Source organism: Myotis lucifugus, unplaced genomic scaffold (assembly GCF_000147115.1).
Source record: "Myotis lucifugus unplaced genomic scaffold, Myoluc2.0 scaffold_17, whole genome shotgun sequence".
Taxonomy (NCBI): domain Eukaryota; kingdom Metazoa; phylum Chordata; class Mammalia; order Chiroptera; family Vespertilionidae; genus Myotis; species Myotis lucifugus.
The window spans coordinates 11,346,925-11,367,039 of record NW_005871065.1 but is presented as its reverse complement, the minus strand read 5'-3'; the positions used below and the strand labels follow the sequence as shown (position 1 = coordinate 11,367,039).

The following is a 20,115-nucleotide window of genomic DNA, read 5'->3' as shown; positions in this document are numbered from 1 at the left end:
ATCAACTTATTTTTTATTAATATACTTATTTCTAGAAAGAGTAATACATTTCCATGGCTTGAAATAGTCGAAAGTCTCCTATCCCAGAGGGAAGATGAAGGTGGGTGGGTGGGGGGTGGGTGGAAAGAGATCAACCAAAGAAATTGTATGCATATATGCATAACCCATGGACACAGACAATGGGGTGTTAAGGGCCTGGGGCAGGGAGAGGGTGGGCTAGAAGGAGTCAATGGGGGGCAAAGGGGGACATATGTAATACTTTCAACAACAAAAATTTAATCTTTTTTTTAAGTCTCCTTTCCAACCTCTGACTCCTGGTGACCAGTTTCCCTTCCTGAAGTTAAAAGTCCCACGGGTGGAATGGGTGATACTTGCTCTCTAGAAATGTATAATTTACACCAACCCTGTATGAAGCCATTCTTTTTCTTTTAACATTTATTGGCTTGGAAGACTAGAACTGTTTTCTCCAACTAAGAATGAAGTTTGAGCATCTTTTTCATAATTCATTAGCCCATTCTGCATCTTCCATCACAAATTAATTGTCTATTCCTGGCCTTTGCCACAAAGGACCCTTTAAAAATATTTTCTTAGCTTTCAGGATTATGGTCAAGAGTTTTCCCACATCACGTCAAAGTGGAGCCTTCTCCAAACAGCAGGGCTCAAGTTCAGAGCCTTTAATTACATCATCAGTGAAACCCCACTTCTCTGCACTCATATTTGGTTTTAATGAGATTTCTAATAATGCTTGAGATTTCTTTCTTGAGGTCTACTCTGAGCTGCTGACCGGGAAATAGAGTGAGAGCCCAGGATTTTGCTCAGAGAAACCATGAAGATGACATAAGGCTGGTTGTTCTGTAATGTTCGCTCTTCCGGGCAGGCTATACAGCCTGGAGCCCATTACCCAACCTTCCGAGTCTTAGTCACTCTCATTCCCAGGCATTGGTCACCTCCACACCTTGTCCCAGTCTGTCTCTGAAGTCTAGAAGGTCCTTCCAGCCCAGCTACCTCTCCTCATCCTGGCGAGGTGCCCCTCTTCTATGCACAGGGGCACCGAGGGTGCATGTCTATCATCCAGACATGTGCAGTTCATGAATATGTCTACCCCTTCTCCCCGCCCCCCCCCCAAAAAAAAAAACCTCTGTAGTTCCCAGAGGCATGCCCACACTGAAATCAGCGCACACACACCTGCCCCATTCACTTTCCAATCGGACCACGGCTCGCCACAGCCTACAGAATACCAGTCACTTCCTAAATACTGAAATGACATTCCAGGCTCTCCCGGCACCTCCCTTTCCAGGCTTAGACCACTCACCTGTTTCTTCTCACAGCTATGTGCAGTCCTCACACACTCAGGTCTGTCCCAGATACAGGCTGCCTAACACTGCTCTCCTCTGAGCCTTCACCACTTGTCACTTCTATGCATCCTCCCCAACCCTGGGTGAATTCCAACCGCAATCTTGTCCTGACAACCCGTTTTTCCTTCAATACCCCATCATTAAATATTTCTGCTCCTGATGCTCGTAATAAAAACTCCACCCTCTATTACGAGCTTACAAGCATGCAATGGAGAGCTCTGCTTATATTAGATGATTAGCTAATGTTAAGTGATTTTTATCTTTTTTTCTTGGCAGATGTGACACTGCTGTTTCTGGATCCTTGTACACAGAGAAGATGAATACTAGCCAATGCCGATTGGATCTGAGTGCACTGTTGACTTGTTCTCTTTTTTCTCACCCTCACCTTGATGAACAAACTTTCCCCTCGCCCTCCACTCAGTCTTCTGCTAGCGCCCCACCCACTCCCGCCCTCACTGCACCCGCCGCCGGAGGCTCTCCCACGCCCACACTACTCACCACCACGGGACCTGGGAAGCTGATAGCCTTGGTCCCAGATGGAAGCGTCAGACGGGGCGGACGGGCTCAGCCTCCGAGGCCAGCGCGGCTGGCTGCACCGGCAGGACTAGCTCCCTCCCCCGCACGGCCCCCCCGCACCCCGCCTCCTCTTTTGTTCTCTAACTCAGGGGGTTCCCGGCTTTCGGGGCTGTGCTTGGAAACACGTGGGGCCCTTCCAACTCAGAAATTCGGGTTTAATAATCCAGGGAGCAGCCTGGCTCTGGGAATCTTGAACATCCGCGGGTGCGTCTTGTGTTTGAAATCCTGGCGCCCGGCGCGCGCATCTGGTCTTCTCGACCTAATTTCCAGCTTCTCTCTCGGGCCGCCGGGGGAGAAAAGAAAGGAGCGGGGCCCACGCCCGTCCCACCCCTTGCGGGGCGCGGCGAACCCGCCCTCGGGGGGGGTGTCCAGCAGGTGCGGGATAATTCCGGGAGCCTCGTGGGGCTGCCAGCCAGTGCTGCGGTGCCCGAGGACAAAGAGGCTTCTCCGCGCGCAGCGAGGGCAGCGTGTCCCCGGTGAGTTGGCGAAATCCGGATCCAGGGACGGGGCACGACCTCCAGGGGGAGTGGCGCCCGAGGCTCGCCAGCCCGCAGCGCCCGGGGCGTAGCGTAGTGCTGGGGGTCGGAGGGGGGGCACGGAAGGTGCGCGGGGCGAGTCTGAAAGAGCGCCCCGCATCGGAGGCCAGGCGGCACCCAGCCCCGCGGGGGTCAGCTGCTTGCCTCCTTCCCCAACCCGGAGCAGAGGGCAGGGTGACTCCCTGGTCCCCTCTTCGGTCCGTTCAGCCTAGGTGCCCTGCTCTCTACTGCGGGATGCATCTTCCTCTCCCTCCCGAGCGCCCCAACGCCCCCCCCCCCCGCCCCTCACCCGCCCCCTTACCAGGACCCACTTGCTGCTGCCCCCTGGCCTCTGAAGCATAAACCTGTGAAACATAAATCACCTGTTTCCATTGCACCAGCTTAGTTCAGCTTGGACTAGGAGGCTAGGACATGGGATGGAGACACCAAAGAAGTCTTCAGCCTGATTACATTTAAATTTTCGTTTTAAATGTTTTAATCGATTGAGAGAGAGAGAGAGAGAGAGAGAGAGAGAGAGAGAGCGCCACCTGCCGCCTTCTGCACGCCCCCTACCGGGGATCGAGCCTGCAACCTGGGCATGTGCCTCAACCCAAATGGAACTGGCAACCTTTCTTTCAGTGCACAGGACCATGCCCAACCAACTGAGCCACACCGGCCAGGGCCAGCCTGATTACATTTAATATGCTGTCATTTCCTAAGTACGGAAGAGTCTTTACACTAAAATGGAACTTTATAGTTTAGTGCTTTACTTTTGTTTGTAAGCATACTTACTATTTAATTGGTATATCCAAGGATCATTAATTTACATGCTAGAACTAACACCAGTCACAGCTCTAACTGATATTTATTTTGCTGCCGTTATGTGCCTATCACTGTTCTACCAAGGCCTGTAACCTGGCAGGCCCTGAAATCTAGCCCTGCTCCTCTTGTCCTATCCCACCCCCAACCTATGCATCCTGAGAGGGCAATGAGGACCTTCTTTTTCCCCCAGAAGGTTTCGTATGTGGTAGTATTGACCGCATAACTATATTACACTCCTTAATAGTTTACCTGCATTAACTTATTTAATTTTTACGGCTTTTCTTAGGAATTACATAGTGGTGTGTCTAAAAGGGGCATGGATGGCCTGGTATTGGATTTCTTGTGGAAGGAGTGTTGGCAGTGCCTAGGCTGCTGCCTGGGGAGGGTGCCTGGGGTGTCACATTACTGTAGAAAGTCTGACCCTCATCCTTGCAGGTCTGCAGGTACACACCCCATGACTATCTATCTATATAAAAGCCTAAGCAACTATTGCAACTGAACGGATGACCGAACAGGCTGTGTTGGGCAACCAGGCTGGCAGGTGGGTTAGTGAGGGGTGACCAAATGACTGAGCAGCAGGTTGCGTGGGGCAACCCGGGCACCAGTCGGGGCAGTGAGGGGTGACCAAATGACTGAACAGCAGGCTGCATGGGGGACTAGGCTGGCAGGGGTGAAGTTGGGGGCAACCAGGCCAGCGGGGGAGGGGGAGCAGTTAGGGGTGATCAGGCAGGCAGGCAGGTGAGCAGTTAGGAGCCAGCAGTCCAGGATTGTGAGAGGGATGTCCAAAACTGCCAGTCAGACATGCCCCGAGGGGTCCCGTGTTGGAGAGGGTGCAGGCTGGGCTGAGGGGACCCTCCCCGCTCCATGCACAAATTTCATGCACCGAGCCTCTAGTCCTATATAATAAAAGGCTATTATGCAGATCAGTGGAACAACTGGTCCCTATGACGTGCACTGACCACCAGGGGGCAGATGCTCAATGCAGGATCTGCTCCCTGGTGGTTAGTGCGCCAGAAGCTGGGCTCATGGCTGGCAAGCACAGCAGTGGTGGTGGGAGCCTCTCCTGTCTCTACAGCAGCGCTACGGATGTCTTACTGTCCTCAGGGACTCCCGGACTGCGAGAGGTTGCAGGCCTGGCTGAGGGAACCCCCTGAGTGCACATATTTTGTGCACTGGGCCTCTAGTTTAATATAAGAGTCTGAATACCGCTGTTCACCCATCAGGGTACCTTCTTTCCAAGTCCTGCAGGGCCTGTGATGCCCAAGCAATTATCCAAGCTATTCTGTGAAAATAAATTTGAACAAAGATGCCAGAGAGTGTGAAGGCCATTTCATTCCAAGGATGGTGAAACCTGGAGTGCCACAGAAGAAACCACTCTTTGTTTAACCAGAATATCCATGCCCCTCACTGCCAGCATTCTTTTTTTTTTTTTTAATATATTTTATTGATTTTTTACAGAGAGGAAGGGAGAAGGATAGAGAGTTAGAAACATCGATGAGAGAGAAACATCGATCTGCTGCCTCCTGCACACTCCCCACTGGGGATGTGCCCGCAACCAAGGTACATGCCCTTGACCGGAATCAAACCCAGGACCCTTGAGTCCGCAGGCCGACGCTCTATCCACTGAGCCAAACCGGTTAGGGCTGCCAGCATTCTTATTCCCTGGTCACACAGGTAAAACCTACCTTAAGGCTTAAACTCTTCTGTCCCTCTACTGGGTGAGCTCTCCCAGATCTGTCTACCTCTCACCATTCATCATATGGATATCCACTCAAATGTCCATTCCTGGTGAAACCCTCCTGTTGCTTCCGACCTTGACCACAATTTAATTTCTATTCTCTATAGCTCCCTGAACTTTTCTTTATAAATCTACCAGAGGCCCAGTGCACAAATTCATACACCGGTGGGGTCCCTCAGCCTGGCCTGTGCCCTCTAGCAATTCGGGACCCCTCGGGGGATGTCGGACAGCCGGTTTGGACGGCTGGTTTCCCCCGATCCCCAGGGATACGGCCGAAACTGGCAGCCCAACATCCCCTGAGGGATGTAAGAGTACACCAAGCAGTAGGTGGCCCAGGAGGAGCCATCCATGAGCCCAGCATCTGGCACCTGTCAGTCAGCTGAGCGGTGCTCTCACTGCATTGAGCTTCTGCCCCCTGGTAGTCAGTGCGCATCATAGTGACTGGTCAAATGGTCATTTGGTCGCTTAGGCTTTTATATAGAGAGATAGATGGATTGTGATGATGTATTTATTCATTTAATGTCTATCTCTTCAACTAGATTCTTAGCTCTAGGCCAGAGAATACGGGAGGCTGCCCATCCCCTCAGCCCCAGTGCCCAGCATCAATGCTCAACAAACATAATAAATGAACATCTGGCCCTGCATTAGCTAGCACAGGGACCTTGGATAAACTGCATACACGTTATTTCTGATCCTCAGTCACAAGAAACTACAGTTTTGGTCACAATAATTTCTGAAGGGTGCAACCACTCTCCAAGCCCTTCTGTAAATGACTCTATCCACTCATAGTCATTAATAATAATTAGTTTATCCTCAACCAAACTGCAAAGTGAGAACCTGCTGTTCTTTAATGGACATTGTCTGCCCTCCTCTGTCTATTCTCTACAGCTCCCCACTCAGGGAAACCTCCCACCCCCACCACAGCATGCCCCCTGCTAAATACATCTTCTCATCCTGGAGGAAATCAGACCTTTCTCTTTTTTTCAGTGGCTTGTTATTAAAGCATGTTACTTTTTTTAAATATATTTTGTTGATTTTTTTTACAGAGAGGAAGGGAGAGGGATAGAGAGTTAGAAACATTGATGAGAGAGAAACATCAATCAGCTGCCTCCTGCACACTCCCTACTGAGGATGTGCCTGCAACCAAGGTACATGCCCTTGACCGGAATCGAACCTAGGACCTTTGAGTCTGCAGGCTGACGTTCTATCCACTGAGCCAAACCGGTTAGGGCTTAAAGCATGTTATAAACTCATTCCACTGAAGTGCGAGTAACTGATAACGGGATGTAAGTGTGGAGCCCAGTATGCCCTTGTCGGGAGGAGATTTGTTATTCTTTCACCTTGTTGGTGAGCAGCACCATGAATCTGAAAAACATGATAACATTTGTAAAGCACTGTGAGCCAGCATGGGTCAAGCACGTGACATACATTTTTTTTTTCATCTGCAAAACTACTCTATGCCACAGACCAGTAAGTAGAGATGAGGAGACCTCGACCAGAGAGGCTATGGAGTCTGCCCCAGGTTTCACAGCCAGGCAGGAGTAGGACAGGACTGGAATCCAGACCTGTCTCTCACTGATGTCCTACAACCCTTAGGTCTGAGTGGTAAATGGTAGGGCGCAAGGGCCCAGAGCTGATGGTGAATTCATCAGAAAAGGTTTAGAACAGCGGTTCTCAACCTGTGAGTCGAAACCCCTTTGGCGGTTGAATGACCCTTTCACAGGGGTCGCCTAAGACCATCCTGTATATCAGATATTTACATTACGATTCATAACAGTAGCAACATTACAGTTATGAAGTAGCAACGAAAATAATTTTATGGTTGGGTCACAACATGAGGAACTGTATTTCAAGGGCCAGAAGGTTGAGAACCACTGGTTAAGAAGGTCTAATTAGTCTTCTTAAAATACATTATGCAAATAGGGTTTTACATTTTTCTCTAGAATCTCATATTTTAAATAGTGACACATAATTTAAGAACAACAATGCAAATGAGAAAACATGAATCTAAAAGGAGACAGGAATAAAAGCAAAGATGTAGCAGTTGTGTCATAAGCTTGATATGGTCAAGACTTTGAACATAAATCAGCCCACAGGACTCATGATTATTAGGAGAAAAGGTTCACTGTGAGAAATAATGAACGTCTTCTTTGGGTTAAATTTGGGTGTAGTTACAGTTCCTGGTTAATGAACATTTGTTCATGAACAAAGCTGAGTGGGCATGCAGATGTGTGCTGAGCCAAGATCCGGTCCCGGTGGGCCCCCTCCTTTTTCTAAGTTCAGAGTCTGCTACCAGGAGAGATGTTTAAATCACGCTTCTCAATTTCTTTCACTATTTCAGGAAGTATGAGCTCCATGTAGCAAGCTAACTCAGAGGGAGTAGACGCCTAGGTCTTTATATAAGTCTGTCTGTCTGTCTTCATAGGTGTCAGTCAGAATATGGCTCCCAACGTGAAGTCAGCAAAGAAAGTATTCGTTTTCTTAGGAAAATCAGTATTTAGTCTTCTGGAGACTATGATTTTTACCTTAATCCCAAAGCCACGGAAGAGCGTTGCTGGTGAAATCGTACTCATAACAGGTGCTGGGAGTGGACTCGGGAGGCTCTTAGCCCTTAAATTTGCCCGCCTTGGAGCTGTGCTTGTTCTCTGGGATATCAACAAGGAGGGGAATGAGGAGACGTGCAACATGGCTCGGGACGCCGGAGCCACAAGAGCCTATGCCTATACCTGTGACTGCGGTAGAAAGGAAGAGGTGTATCGAGTGGCCGATCAGGTAAATTTTGGGTGCTTACTCTTTGCTATGGGTAGTAAGAACTCTATGTAAATACTTGGAAATACATCAGTTTCTTTCTCTGTTTGCTTTTCTCGGTGCCAATTTGCCTATCTCCAACATTCCTTTAATTTAAAAATGGGGGGGGGTGGGAATTAGAATTTTTGCAATACACCATGTTAAGCACCCTGTATGTATTGTATATTATAATCCTATAAAATAAGGTCTATTAGTACCTCCAGTTCACAAATGAGAAAACCAAGACTTAGGAGAGGTAAATAGCTTACCTAAGAAAAAGATAGTAAGTAACAAAGCGACAGCTGGGACATGAGCCTGTTGACTCCTGAGTAGGTACTCTGACCACCACTCTATACTGACTGTGCTGGCCCTTATCATAATATAAGATAGGTGATAGCACCATCTTTGAGGATGAAGAAACTGAGGCACAGATATATTAACCTGCTCAGGGTTCCAGAGCTACTGCATGACTAAGCCAGGTGTAAACCCATATTTAGTCTAATTTTAAATCCAGCTATTTCCACTCCACCACAATGCCTTTGATTTGCATGTGTATTTCTCCGAAGTTGTCATGAAAAAATCAGAATATTTTATTCATCCCAAAGACTGTTAACCTCAGTTGTTCCTTTAGTGATGACAGATGCACATATTTAGGACGCTTTCAGGAAACCAAAGCTCCAATATGCCAATGGTAGGGTTTTCTTAGTTCGTAGAGGAACTTACTTGTTTGCTGCCTGTCTCCTTTCCTTATTAAGGATTAATCTGTCTTCATGTTGGCACGAGTATTCTACACATCACTCTCCAGGGCTACTTCTTTTGTGACTCCCAGGGTTCCCTCATTTAGTGAGAAGGGAGGAACTAGACCAGCTTGTGACAAGCAAGCAACCACATTGGAAAGCTCTTGCACAGCAACTACATTGGAAAGTTTTTGCACAGCTTCTCTGCTCAAAACTAGTAGAAAGGTTTGCAGGTCACTGGCCATTGAGTGAGTTTGAGTTTGAGTTTGAGTTTGTCTTTACATTTTATACATCTGTTCTACCATCTCCAATCACAGGCTGCCCAGAACAGTCTGGAGACCCAAACTTGACAAGCTAGCAGGGCTCATGCTGGGACTACCCTGCAAAGAGCAGTTGTGTCTTTTTCAGAGCTGACCTCACAAATTCAGCCCTTTGTCCTTGAAGCACCAGTCACCTGGCAGGTTGACTTACACTGATTACAAATAACTTCCCTGGCAAGTCTTAAGCAATAACTGGCTTGTGTTCAAACACAACATCTTCAGATGTGGAACAAGCTAATATGAGGTGCTCCATAAATAATTAGTTCCCTCTGCTCCATATCCATAATTTAGTTCTGCCCAAAATGCTCAGCTTCAGAAATGGTCAAACATGGTGCATTTACTAGCCTATTATTCAACTTTTCTTACTTCTGGGTCTTGCAGACAATTAAATATATGCTCTTTTGCATTCAGGAGAAGCAAACTACTTTCCACCTTATAAACCAAGCACTTCCACTTCTTATTCTGGATAGAGGGAAGCTACCAGAGAAATTTTACAAAGTATGCCATAGAGGAGTGATCCAGGTGAAAATTGTCAGAGCAGTTTGACAGTGTTTTATCTCCTCTGAGACCCCAACCACCTTGAAAGCTTGTGTCCCTAGAGCATAGTTGGCACTGAAAGTCCAACCTTCATACCTGGCATCCTGGGTGAGAGGTCATTGGGAACAGTAAACACAAGACCAGCCTGGAGCTACGTAGTTGTCACATACCCTTAATGTGGCATGTGGAAGTATCCTAACTGTATATTTAATAACCGTGATGCCTTAGACAAGCCAACTCATAATCAATTTTGCTTGGCATACCTCTAATTGACTGCATTGGTTCAACAGAAAAAAAAACCCACCTCATTACAGGCATACTGCAGAGACATTGAGGGTTCAGTTGCAGACCACTCAATAAAGTGAATTGTAATCTTTTTGCTGTTGAAGGGTCTTGCCTTATTTGTAAAAATGAGGTGTGTTTGTAGTATCAGTGAATTTTTTTAAGGTTTATTACTGATTCCAGATGTCCAAGGTCAAACTTCAGGATTGCATCTTTTAAACCACGTGGTCACTGGTAGAAGTTGACTTTAACCTATTGCCCACTTGACTTATAGTGGTGGAAAAGTCAAATCAGCCATCCTGAGCAGTGTGGAGTTAGACACTGACATGCACAGCCTTCCTGTGGGTTCTTATTGTCATGGTATGGCTATTCAAAAGCTGGGCACAGCTTATGTGCAAGTCTTCCTGGAGTTGTCACCCAGGGCTGAAGAGATTATTGCCACATTCTTACAACAAGGAAAAATAATGAATGCCAAAAAAAAAAAGAAAAAAGGAAGGAAGGAAAAAAACAAGGAAGGAAGGAAGGAAGGAAGGAAGGAAGGAAGGAAGGAAGGAAGGAAGAAAACTAAGTATAAAATTAGGATCTGCTGCGTTTTCCCTTAGATGTTACCCCTGAGTCCCTTATAAAACAACACAAACTTATTCTCATCCCAGGATGACCACTCAAGTTACTGTAGGCCCAGTGTCATCGTAGCAAATGTGCCTACTTGTTCCTCCTTTCACAGATCTTATGCCTAAAAGTTTGGGGGAGGGAGAAGAAAGCCAGCCAGTTGATGAAAACAGGATAGACAGGTTCTGAACCATGATGTGTGTTGAAAGCATGGATATACTGAATATCATATTTCCTCCATTCACTCCCTACGCCACCCCATCTCTGTGTCTGCTAGGTCTTGATTTATATGACACCAGAGGTCCGGTGCATGAATTTGTGAACCAGTGGGGACCCTCAGCCTGGCCTGTGGGATCAGGCCAAAACTGGCTCTCCAACATCCCCCGAGGGGCTCTGGATTGCGAGAGGGCGCAGGCCAGGCCAAGTGACCCCATCGGTTCAAGATCGATCGGGGCCGGAGAGGGATACAGGAGGTTGGCCAGCTGGAGAGGGACAGCAGGAGATCTCCAGGGCATGTCCAGACTGTCTCGCTCAGTCCTGATCGGCTGGACCCCAGCAGCAAGCTAACCTACCAGTTATAACGTCTGCCCCCTGGTGATCAGTGCATATCATAGCATGCTAAGGTTGAGCAGCCTTAGCATATCATTAGCATATTATGCTTTGATTGATTGAACAGATGACATATCAACCGGACACTTAGCATATTAGGCTTTTATTATATAGGACTAGAGGCCCAGTGCATGAAATTCGTGCACGGGTAGGGTCCTGCCAGCCAGGGCCTTCCTTCCCAGCTGCCAGCTGCCAGCTGCCAGCCAGGACCTTCCTTTATTCCATGCCACCCCCTGGTGGTCAGTGCATGTTATAGTGAGCGATCGAACTGCCAGTTGGTCGAACTCCCGAGGGGACACTTTGCATGTTAGCCTTTATATATATAGATGGCAATAAGGGCGTATGTCCCCCATCACATTGATTAAAATTATATGCTTCTTAGAGCATAGAACAAAGTTACTACTCACCAAATATAATAATAGCTCTAAATGTAGAAGGAAAGCAGCATTGCATTGTTGGAATTATCATAAGGAGAAGAAGAAATAAAAAGAAAAGCATCAGACTTGGATCACTGATGCACTGTACACTCAGCAAAGGAAATAAAACATGCTTTGTTTCCAGACTGCATAAGCTCAGTCTCTTAACAAGGTTTAAGTTGGGGGGGAATTAAACCTAGATCATATAAGAAATTACTACGTTGATGGTGCTGCTCTTGTTACTCAATTCAGGTTAAAAAAGAAGTTGGTGACATTTCCATCCTAATCAACAATGCTGGCATCGTAACAGGCAAAAGGTTCCTCGACTGCCCGGATGAGCTTATCGAAAAGGCTTTTGATGTGAATTTCAAAGCACATTTGTGGGTAATAATTTTTTCTTCTCATGACAAAGATTAGCCTCTAAATAAAGCACAGTCTTCTCAATTTTAGCTTATCCTGGTCTACCCAGTCATCTCCCAATCCAACTCAACCCACACTCCCAGAACTCGCCAGGGAATCCTACAAAGACACACTGTCCTCGTGGTACTACTATCATTTATACACTGCCCTAGGCACCTCAGGCATGAGCCTTAAAACAGCTCCTTGAGATAAGGAATCACAAAAGTTGAAAGACTTACTCAAGGCTACACAGCAAGTGACAGCACTTAGACTTGGCCAGGATGACCTTATCATTTGCCTAAGCTGCAACTCTTTTGAAAAAAGTGGAAGCACGCATTCTGAATAAGCAACAATAACCAGATATGTTCTGAGCAAACCAAAACATTCGGTCTCCTGACTCAGTACCTACCCAGGGAAAGAAAGATTTCTACCACTAACCCTGGTGACTGCGTGCTGTGGACATCAAGGGGCACAGCCATGTGCCCACTTTCAGACACTGTGTTTTCCTGGCTGTAGCTGAGGCCAGTCATGTCAGGCCGCCCCATGCCAGGCACGGTCCCTCGTTCTGCCTCTCCCAGCACGTGAGCCCATTTTGTTCCCGCCCCACTCATAGCTCCTCCTTCCCTTGTCCAGCTCTGCTTCTGAGAGTGATTATTTGCTGGAGATTTCTGAGATCCCCTCCATTCTCCTCACACCTCTCCACGTGGACTTTCCACTCAACTCTCCTTGCACAGCTTTGAGAGACTGTAGGTTTTCTGTCTCCTAGTTTCACCAAAAATGCCATGGTGGTACTCTTGGGGTTCTCTTTAGTTTTCAGGAGAAAGATGGAAAGATTCAGAACTCAGTGGCCACCATGCTCCTTCAGGAACTACTGCAAGTGACTTGTGTTGTCTTGTCCCCAATGCCCTCTGCTGCATTAGAATGAAGTTGGAATATCCCGTCAGAAGGAAGACAAAGACAGTGTCCCTGAAAATCTCCACTCCGGGGCTTTCATGTTCTTTCCCCACCTCTCTGCTTTCCTGGTCTCTTTCATGGTCTCCTCTTTCTCTTCTTTCTCTTCCACTTTCTCTACGTGTTCCTGAAATGCTGATGTTCCCCTGCTGGCCCTGACCTCCCCTCACGCCCTCTCTGTACCCTTTTTCTGAGCAAGTCCAGGTACGTTCTTTAAGTACTTGCACAGAGTGGGCACTTACTTGCTAGAGGGTCAGAGAGCGCATGGTGACAGGGCTCCCAAGGGGAGTGTTGCCAGGGAGAAGTGCCTCGGAGCAGACGCCACGGTTTTTATTATGCTGCTTGTTTTGATTTTCCTTCTCTCTGTAAGTGTTAGGTTCTCTCTGAAACTCATTATGATGCAGACAAACAGAGGTTGGTTGACTTTTACAAGAGATTCTTTTTCTCATATATATTTATATTAGGAAACAAATAGGAAATATAAATTTATGAAATAAAATGCAGTTATTCGTATAGGTTAATTATTTCTCTGTTGCAGAATACATCTCCCAAAGCTCATCGCTCTTTCCTTTATCTTCTTTCTCCAAATCCCATATCAAAGGTGAAGGTGCTCTGTGGTCCTCAAACATAGTATCCGTCCCCTCGTTCTAACAGATATTCTCTTTTGTGACATGGAACAAAATTAAGAAACTATTATTCAAAGAAGTAGAGATAAATGTAAAACAAAGTGATATTTTTACACTGAAGCCAACAGCAGCATGTCCTATAAACACTGTTCAAAAAAATTTGAAATTCATATATGATCCCAGGGAAAAAAGAGCAATCTAAATCTAAATAATCTTATTCTTGATTATAATCTAAATAATGATATCTTTTCCTTTCTGGATGATGGCTGCCACAACTAAGATTGTCCTGTATTGCTTCAATTATTGTCTTAATATTGTGTTTTGAAAAATCAAATATGAACAAAATGTAAGTTTGAGTAAGTTATTTGTAATAATATTGGTATGCCATGAGGAAAATATTGATTTCATAGGTGAAACAAGTTAAGATGGTTACTTTCCAGATACTTAAATTTTTATATTGCAGTGCCTTCAGGTATTTTTATGAGCTTAAAAAAATTTTTTTAATCACAATGATCATATAAACATCTGAAAAAGAGTAAAATGTGGTATAAAATATTAAAAGTTTTACTTTGCTCATCTTAGACTTATAAAGCCTTTCTACCTGCTATGATCGCTAATTCGCATGGACACTTGGTTTGCATTTCAAGTTCAGCTGGATTATTTGGAGTAAATGGGCTGGCAGGTAAGAAAAGTGTAATATTTCACATTGGCACATTTTCCCTAGCTCTAACTTACATAATAGCTCTGAGTAATCAGCATTGACCTGATGCACCAATAATAAAGATAAAAAATTAAGAAGTATATTTAATAAGGGAAGTGGTTGAGAACTACATAATGCATCAAAACTGCCCATCAGATATACCTACCGGAAGTTGAAGTATGCCCTTTGGAATCATTAGGTCTTACGTGGTCCCCTGGGTTTAAAAATGAGAGAAAGAGAGAGAGAGAGAGAGAGAGAGAGAGAGAGAGAGAGAGAGGAGACACCTTACTGATGACTGTTTTTTTTTGTTTGTTTGTTTTGTTTTTTAAATATATTTTATTGATTTCTTACAGAGAGGAAGGGAGAGAGACAGAGAGTTAGAAACATCGATGAGAGAGAAACATCGATCAGCTGCCTCCTGCACATCTCCCACTGGGGATGCGACCGCAACCCAGGTACATGCCCCTGACCGGAATCGAACCTGGGACCCCTCAGTCCGCAGGCCGACGCTCTATCCACTGAGCCAAACCGGTGCTGGCAGATGACTGTTTTTACATAAGTGATTAGCATAGTCACCATCCCCAAAATTCATCTGGTACTGTTTTCAGGTTGGTAAGGACGACCACTCTGCCTTCTGAAGTCTCCCCCTGCTGTCAGTTTGGAGATAATTTCTCCACCCCAAGAAACCTAAACTTCACCTCTTTGCTTTTCCACTGATTGGAAGACTTAAAGGAAGTGGTTGCCACTTCCATCTCCCTTGCAGCTGACTTGTCATTAGCAGTGGGGAGGGGGCAAAGAGATAGACCAAGATCTTCAGTGAAGGCAGCCCAACTCAGGAGGGAGCTCCAGGAGGAGCAGAAGTCTCGTCCTTCCCTACCAGGGCATCCCCAGGAGCAACATTCCGTGTACTGATGCAGATCCCTGAGACTCGGGCATCAGAAGCCCTAGCTGCAATACTCGGATAACTTTGGCCAACCTTCCCGTGGGGCACTTCCTGATGCTTTGGAGCTGAGCCGCTTAATCCAAGATTCACAGTACCAGTCTAGGCCCAGCTCATCTCAATTGGGTGAAGAGGTTTTCCAGAACCACCAGTCACCCAAAATATTATCAGTCTGTGCACATCTCCCTGTACTCTGTCATTCTCAGAAATCATCACATATTAGCATTACCTCTCTCTTATATGTCTGATAAATGATGAAACTCTGAAATAATGCAGGTATATTTACAGCTTCTGTTAATCTTTCTTCTGACGCCGTATCTCTCTATCTTAAGAAGGATTCTTCCATCCCCAGCTGGCCTTAGAAACAAGCGTAAGCCTTTTGTAAATCCCACCGTGGGGGTCTTGGCTCCCCAGCATCAGAATCACCAAGGGTGTTATTTGTCTCCAGGGTTGAGGGACTCAGTGAGCTGCATTTGTACCAAATGACTCAGATGATCCTAAAAGCTGGTCAGGACTCCTCTCCCCTCCCTCCTTCTATGGTCTTACCTGCCCTCTTGAGCAGCAGTGGGCCTGACATCCCCACGCCTGGCACTCATTTCCTGGTTTTTGCCAGTTGTGGTAGCCGCTTCTGAACAGAGCAAGTACGTTTACCTCGTTTGCCTGTGTGAGGCAAAGGGAAGGAGCTCATCTACATGCCTTTTCTACTCCAAACTTTTCCATGCAGCAAATTGAAAATCCAGGTGTTTACTTGAAGTGAGAGTGATTGAAGACAGCAAGCTCAAAATGGACAAGCTATTGAGTCCTTTGTTTTTCTTCTGAAAGTGGGAGAAAGAATTAGAGAGTTGGAAGAAACTTTGATCGGAGTACCATGACCCAGGCTGCCCTCTCTTGTCTAGCCTACTGCATCGCTTACTGTATATCCTCTTTTATGTGCCTTCCTGCACCAATTGGGTTGAAATTCTTTGGGCCTAGACCAGGGGTGGGCAAACTTTTAAACAGGGGTCAGTTCACTGTCCCTCAGACCGTTGGAGGGCCGGACTATAGTTTAAAAAAAACTATGAACAAATTCCTATGCACACTACACATATCTTATTTTGAAGTAAAAAAACAAAACGGGAACAAATACAATATTCGGGCCGGATCCGGTCCGCGGGCCATAGTTTGCCCACGGCTGGCCTAGACACACATGCCATGTGCCCCATATAACAGCTAGCACATGTCTGACCATTCATAACGTGGAAGTAAAGGCTAGGGGTGTGACTGTAGGAGGCTCTCCAGCATCCACTCGGTCTTATCAACTGAACTTTGTGTGACCGTGTACCCCCCCACTCACTCTGCACTTCTTCCAGTCGGAGCGGACCAACACACGAAACAAGAACTCTGAAATCATCGTCTGATTTTCTGTTGGCTGGTGTTATGAGGAGACTTAATGCAATGCCATTTTTAAAACTTCAGAAGGTACATCAGCATTGTTTGTCTTTTTCAGATTACTGTGCAAGTAAATTTGCAGGCTATGGATTTGCTGAATCTATTTTTTTCGAACTGTTTGCCCAGAAAATAAATGGGATCAAAACCACTATTGTGTGCCCATTTTTTATAAACACTGGAATGTTTGAAGGTTGTACTACTGGGTAAGTATAACCTGTAAGATCAAAGAAACTGCATTTTAAAAAATAATCGCCTCTTTTATTTTTTCTCTCTGTTTTTTTATTTTTATTTTTACTTTTTTAAATCCTCACCTCAGGACATACTTAGAGAAGGAATCAAACTGGCAACTTTTCGGTGCACAGGGCAACACTCAACCAACTGAGCCACTCAGCTGGGCTTTTCTAACTGTTTTTTTAAAGTTGTTTAAAAATGTATTTCTCTCGGATTCAGCATGATTTATGAATGGTCTCAGAATTTGTTTTTTACTCAGAAATGCTTATATTTAAGATGTTGGGTTTAATGTGAATGGTTTATCAAAGCTGTGTCTCACTCGCAGCCGCCCTGTAGCCTGGATCTGCTCACCTGTCTCCCCAGCACTCAATCACATTCCCTTTCGGCCACCCAACTCCCTCCTCCCCTCATCCCTGATTCCACAGAAGGACTGAAAACCACTTAAAGGGACACAAATTCCTCATTCTGCATCTCATGGAGATGACAGGAAATTCGTTTTTCAAAGACTTGCTTTATACTAATAGATTGTTTATTTAATGTGGTTTTACTTATATGCATATTATACATCAGTGTATTCATTAGAATCATCATTTTCCATTTCAAATTCCAGTTATTACCATGTTGATAATCGGGGAGTAAATATAGAAGTAGATAAAATCTGGGAGGGAACGAAGCAAATAAATGATAATGTCTTACAGTCTTTTTATGCTTAATGTGCAAGAACTGTTTTTATTAATTTGTTAATTTTGGTTGTTTTTGTTTTTTTCTTTTTTACTCCCTAGCTGTCCTTCTCTGTTACCGATTCTGGAACCAGAATATGTAGTCAGAAAGATAGTAGATGCTATCCTGCAAGAAAAAGTGTACTTGTGTATACCAAAGTTTATATACATCCTGATGGTTTTAAAAAGGTAACAATATCAGTCAGCTTCTATGACTTCTCTAATGTACCGATCAACAACTTTCCCCAAATCCTACCAGGAGAAGCCTCACCCGCAGAGTCCCCGGTACTGGAAACAGTGCCGGGCATTTGCACATACTGTGCCCCCTCTTAGATGAAGCATTCCTTCCCTGGCCTTCCAGAATATCCCCAACGGCTTCAATGCATAGCACCTGAGCCTGGCCTCCTCAGACATCTCACCGCTGCACGGCACACTTATTTGTGAGGTCCTTGGATTATTGTCTGCCTCCCCACTGAGCCGTCAGTTCCTGGAGATCAGATGCCAGTTGGTTTCTGCTCACTCTTGTGTGTTTTCAGCTCCAGGGAAGAGCTTGACAAAAAAAAAAAAAAGAGGTGCCCTTCCTGCATAAACAAAAGTCTTTTCTCTTTAGCTAATTGTATCTACTTTATACAATTAACCAAAAATCACTCTTCCATGCCTTCATTTCCTCAGGCTCCACCTAGCACAGGAGTGGTGACTGATACAACTGCTAAGGTGTGGGGTGGGGCAAAAGGGTCTATGGCAAAGAGATTGAAATCTGGAGTTATAATCCTGCTGTGTACTAAGCCTGTGACTCTGAACATGACCTTTATTCTCCAGGTCCAATTTCCTCATTTACAGTGTAGAAATCAGTGCTTGTTACAGCTTGTGAATGAGTGAATGTAATGACTTTACTGGCCAGCGTGCGTGTTCACAGGACAGTGCCTCCACTTGCCTAACAGAAGTTAATGCCAACTGTAAAGAACTTGGGATTTACTTTTTCTAATTTTTAAAATAATTACAGAGTTGATATTTACTTTTATAAATCCCGGATTGAGGGGGGTCTGCATAATTCCTGAGAAGGCTTTGAAAGCATGAAGAAGTTCAATGAGGGGGGTTAACAGCACACACTCCTTCAAACATCCCACAAGCATTAGAGGGTGCCTAGTGTGTGCCATGCATTGCTGATGACCCTAGGATTGGGGGTTACAGCAAAGGATAAGAGAGACAAGAGTCCTGGCCCTTGTGGAAATTATCTTCCTAGTGGGTAGGGATCAGGGAACAAACAAAAAACAATAAAGTAAAAGAGAAGGTATGCTGGGTGGTCATAAGTGCAACAAAGAAACAGGAAGCAAGAAAAGGAAATTCCAGAGTGGTAGGATCGGGGGTGCAGGTTGAGGTCTAGTTTTCAGTATGGTACTCAGGGGAGGTCTCCTGGAAAAGGTATCATTTACTAGAGACCTGAAGCTGGGGAGGGCAGGAACCGCCTGGGTTTCTTGGGGTGTCCCCCGAGGGACAGCACAGGTCCTTTACTTTATCCCACCCTTAGCTCAGGGGTCAGGTTTCCTGGGCTTGCTCTGTTTACGGCCCCTCTCCTCGCTCTGCAATGTGAATGTCAGAATCCGCAGGGTCAGAGTGCTCCGTCAGGAGGGGCTCGTGGGGAGGGGGGGGAAGATGAACAGTCTTAGTTGGATCTTGCCAGCCATCTGAGGAGCTATTGCATCTAATCCTCACCGTAGGCCCAGAAAGAAAGATGAATGACCTCATTTTACACTGGAAGAAGCTGAGGCTCCCGAGCTCAGTAACTTGCCTGCGATGACATTGTACATGACAGAGCTGGGTTTCAAGCCAGGCTCAGCTGACTCCACAAGACGTCCCTGCTTCCAGCCCATCATTACATGGTGTAGGGAAGCTTTGGAAATGGACGTGAGAAGTCAGTTGAATGATGTAAATAAAGCAAAGGGAGGGATAGAAACCCTGGGCTGGTGTCCTCCCACATTGTAGACAGGCCCAGGGTGACACTGGGGCGTGCGTAGCAATGTGTGCATGCGTGAATTCTTCTGCGACAGGTCGGTGGCACTGCTGTTCAGCTGTGCTGTAAGGATGCTTTTATGAATGATAACCGAGAAAGTTTCCTCTTGTTTTCTCTTTAGTATCCTGCCCACCAAGTTGATACTGCTCATAGGTGACTATGTGGGGGCCTTCCATTTTATGGATGGCTTCGTTGGAAAGAAAAAGAACTAAAGACCAACTCTATGGCTGATGTCATCTAAAACCCAACATTACATACTGCTTATTTCCATGAAGAGAAGGATTTTTGTCTGATAGAATATATCTGGAGACGAAAAGTACCATTCGTGTTCTTCTATCTGGACTGGAATAGTCAGCCAATACTTTTGAAAATAATGTTGCCATCTGCTTTTTTGTTGAGTGCTTTTATTTATTATTAATAAAAACAGCTCATTTTTGTCATCCCTGCTTTCAGTAGACGTGAGAGAGAGAGAACCCTCTCACATGGTGAGTGTTTAGAGGGAGTGCCCTCTTTCCAGAGGACACACAATTCTAGATGTCCTGTCACCTTGCTCTTCACCTTAACCTTTTTGAACCTCTGTGTGCTCCCTGGTATAGAAAAAGCCAGCCTCCCGTGTCCATCTTTCCAAAGCAGCCACACAAATGCTTGCTTCTACATGCCCCAGATGCTCACAGAGTAAGTGCCAAGTGTACCTCCTGCTGGGGGTACATCGGGGGCCGCTGTGAGGGAGCCTGACTGTCCATTCCCTGAAGTCCCTGGTAGGCAGCGGCCCTACATCAAACTCTGAATGGGACCACATTTTTCTTC

At 45.7% G+C, this 20,115-nt stretch overlaps 1 protein-coding gene across 2 annotated transcripts; it reads left to right on the top strand.

Annotated features, from left to right (window-relative positions):
* The first annotated feature begins 2,309 nt into the window (after nucleotides 1–2,309).
* On the top strand, nucleotides 2,310–19,748 carry SDR16C5 (short chain dehydrogenase/reductase family 16C member 5). 2 transcript variants are annotated; one of them, XM_006085292.3, is made up of 7 exons: nucleotides 2,311–2,407; nucleotides 7,432–7,778; nucleotides 11,556–11,687; nucleotides 13,862–13,961; nucleotides 16,406–16,550; nucleotides 17,361–17,486; nucleotides 19,430–19,748. In XM_006085292.3, the coding sequence occupies exons 2-7, from the start codon at nucleotides 7,446–7,448 to the stop codon at nucleotides 19,518–19,520; spliced, it is 927 nt and encodes a 308-aa protein (XP_006085354.1). In that variant the 5' UTR covers nucleotides 2,311–2,407; nucleotides 7,432–7,445; the 3' UTR covers nucleotides 19,521–19,748. The 2 variants fall into 2 exon arrangements, with proteins under 2 accessions (XP_014308195.1, XP_006085354.1); XM_014452709.2 differs by lacking the exon at nucleotides 11,556–11,687 and having other exon boundaries at nucleotides 2,310–2,407.
* Nucleotides 19,749–20,115: the final 367 nt, after the last annotated feature.

Excerpts from the sequence above, each read along its gene's own strand:
- SDR16C5 (XM_006085292.3), top strand. The coding sequence starts at position 7,446 with ATGGCTCCCAACGTGAAGTCAGCAAAGAAAGTATTCGTTTTCTTAGGA. Across the intron at positions 13,962-16,405 it reads TGGAGTAAATGGGCTGGCAG|ATTACTGTGCAAGTAAATTT; the intron begins GTAAGAAAAGTG and ends TGTCTTTTTCAG. Across the intron at positions 17,487-19,429 it reads ATCCTGATGGTTTTAAAAAG|TATCCTGCCCACCAAGTTGA; the intron begins GTAACAATATCA and ends TTTTCTCTTTAG.